At 39.2% G+C, this 2230-nt stretch overlaps 1 protein-coding gene across 1 annotated transcript in view; it reads right to left on the reverse strand.

Moving 5' to 3' along the window:
- Positions 1–1815, reverse strand: part of LOC118326408 — a 26486-nt gene extending 24671 nt beyond the window's left edge. Inside the window, exons 1-7 of the mRNA XM_035659399.1 lie at positions 1720–1815; positions 1585–1607; positions 1473–1494; positions 1348–1375; positions 1170–1254; positions 884–1032; positions 593–804 (exon numbers count right to left, since the gene is read on the reverse strand). Coding sequence (XP_035515292.1) covers positions 593–804; positions 884–913 — 242 coding nt within the window. The 5' untranslated portion in view covers positions 914–1032; positions 1170–1254; positions 1348–1375; ... (1 more) ...; positions 1585–1607; positions 1720–1815. The remainder of the gene's footprint in view (positions 1–592; positions 805–883; positions 1033–1169; positions 1255–1347; positions 1376–1472; positions 1495–1584; positions 1608–1719) is intronic.
- Between the last annotated feature and the right edge of the window lie 415 nt (positions 1816–2230).

Raw genomic sequence — 2230 nt, forward strand, 5'->3', positions numbered from 1 at the left:
AGTTGAAGTCTGGGTTGAGATGAACCAGCTCACTGACGGTCAGTAGTCTTGAAAACAGACCCAGATTCTTCATCAGCCAATCTACACTGCCGTTGGAGGCTGACACACAGGCTGGACCAAGTCGTAAAGATAAAGAAGGTTGTAATAATGGCAAAGTTGTATGTCCATTTGTCATCCAATAACATTGTTTCCAGGTGTACAATGAGTATTACAGCTTCACAAGCCACTGTACATATTAACCTTTATACTTTAACTGTAGTAAAAAACATTTCTCAAACATTTCTTAACTTTTTTGTAAAGTGTACAGAGAGACTTTGAGAGTTTACACTCAAACTAAACTTACTGAGTTTGATTTTCCATCTTGATTGAAATCTAAGGACCTACCTTTGGTGTTGTTGGTAGTCAGATAAACCTGGATGAAGTCTGTGTAGACTGATATCTGCCTCTGGAGCGTCATGTGTGGCTGGAGACTGCCCAAAATCTGCAAACTGAGTTCAAAAATAAATTGAGGGGTTAATGGGAATCAAAGAATCAGATCTGCATCGAAGTTTCAGAAGTTTGGATGAAGATGACATTAAGTGTGTGAGCTTACATGTGCTGGTAGGTGCTGCAGTTCAATCCCTTTGTGGTGAGACATGAAAGGAAGTCAGGGGAAACTGCTGGCAGGAATGGACGAAGCCGGTGGTTGAACCACAGCTGGATGACGGCAGGATCATTCAGACTGTCCACGCTCAATGTGTCCAATCGGATTTCTCGTATAGCGTCCAAAACCATCGACAGAACAGGATTTTTGGGGTCCAGAGTCTACAAGAGATAAAACAAAGTATCCAGTGTCTAGTTCTGATCAGGAGAGAGTAAAGTGAGGACTGTTGCTGATTTCTACCTTGTTGCTTAGAAGATCCCAGAGCTTCATCCAGCCACACGTGAGGCTTTGGAGAGGAGAAGCTTCCAGACGGGTCTTGAGCTGCTTGAGTTGGAGGAGCGATCACACGCCAACATCGCTGCCAGATCATTTGCTTTCAACGATGACAGCTGTGTGATAAAGAGCAGAATGACAACAGCTGAATGATGATGGAAGATCAGAAAACATACTGAAGATAACATTGAAACAGTTTCACACAGCAGTAGTTGGAGGACAGTTGTTAATCTGAGATGTTTTGTTGTCTTACTGAGGCACAAGCAAATTCCTCTACAGCAAAGTGACAGAAACTTCTGTTCATCAGTCCGCTGTCAAGATTGAGCTGCAGCATTGTGCTGTAGTTTCAAAAGGAAATAAAACGTCAAACATTTGTTGACAAAATATTAAACAAGCTCAAAGTAAGATACCAGAGAGTTAATAAATCTCACCTGTTCACTCCAACACAAATGTCTGTTTCTGTGAAACATAGGTATAAAATAATTAATGGTGATTACTAACATTCAATTATTGAATCATTTATTAATTCATTTCTTTAAGCAGTGAGACAACTTACCATTTGTCATGGTAACTGTGCACTTGGGGGGAGAAAAGATAAAGAAGGTTATGAGTTTTCTATCATCAACCAATATTAGACAATATTCAGAGAAACAAACCAATTAAATTACCTGTCCACTGTATATGACGCAACCTAAAATAAAAGCAAACGAAAATGCAAATTACTTAATTGTATAGTTATTTATTTTTTTAGAATATCATTATTATATAAATGTTAACAGTATTTTGTAGACTGTGCTTTTCACCTGGTGGTATGTACTGGGATAAGGCCAACTTGCTGTAAATGATGGATGACACTACATCAGGAGAAACTGTAACCATGGCCGAGTCCAGTCTGTTAACCTACAACAGCAACATGTGGGATTAATATCACATTGTTACCTTTCATATATATAAATAATAATATAAACATTATATAAATATATATATGGACTCACAGTGTTTTGTATGATGAACAGGAAAGGTTTCCCTCAATACAAAAAACAAAAGATTATTACCTTCAACAAGAAAAAGCGTACATTTTGAATGAAGAGGAATCAGGTTTTCTTTCTACCTGTTGGACAAACATGACGAGGTCGGACAGGAACTCTGTGAATTTCATCTCGTTGGAGATTCAGTCAGGTAATCAAAGATCGTATTTATGACAACGTCTTTGTCTGGATTAGCAGGAAGAGTCCACCACCAGCAGCTCTGCACCATCTGCTTTGGAGTCAGGAGTCGTAGCGCCCTCCCCCAAGCTGAATGGAAGAGAGGATC

The sequence above is a fragment of the Morone saxatilis genome, unplaced genomic scaffold (assembly GCF_004916995.1).
Source record: "Morone saxatilis isolate NCDOM2014 unplaced genomic scaffold, NCSU_SB_2.0 Contig17, whole genome shotgun sequence".
Lineage (NCBI taxonomy): Eukaryota > Metazoa > Chordata > Actinopteri > Moronidae > Morone > Morone saxatilis.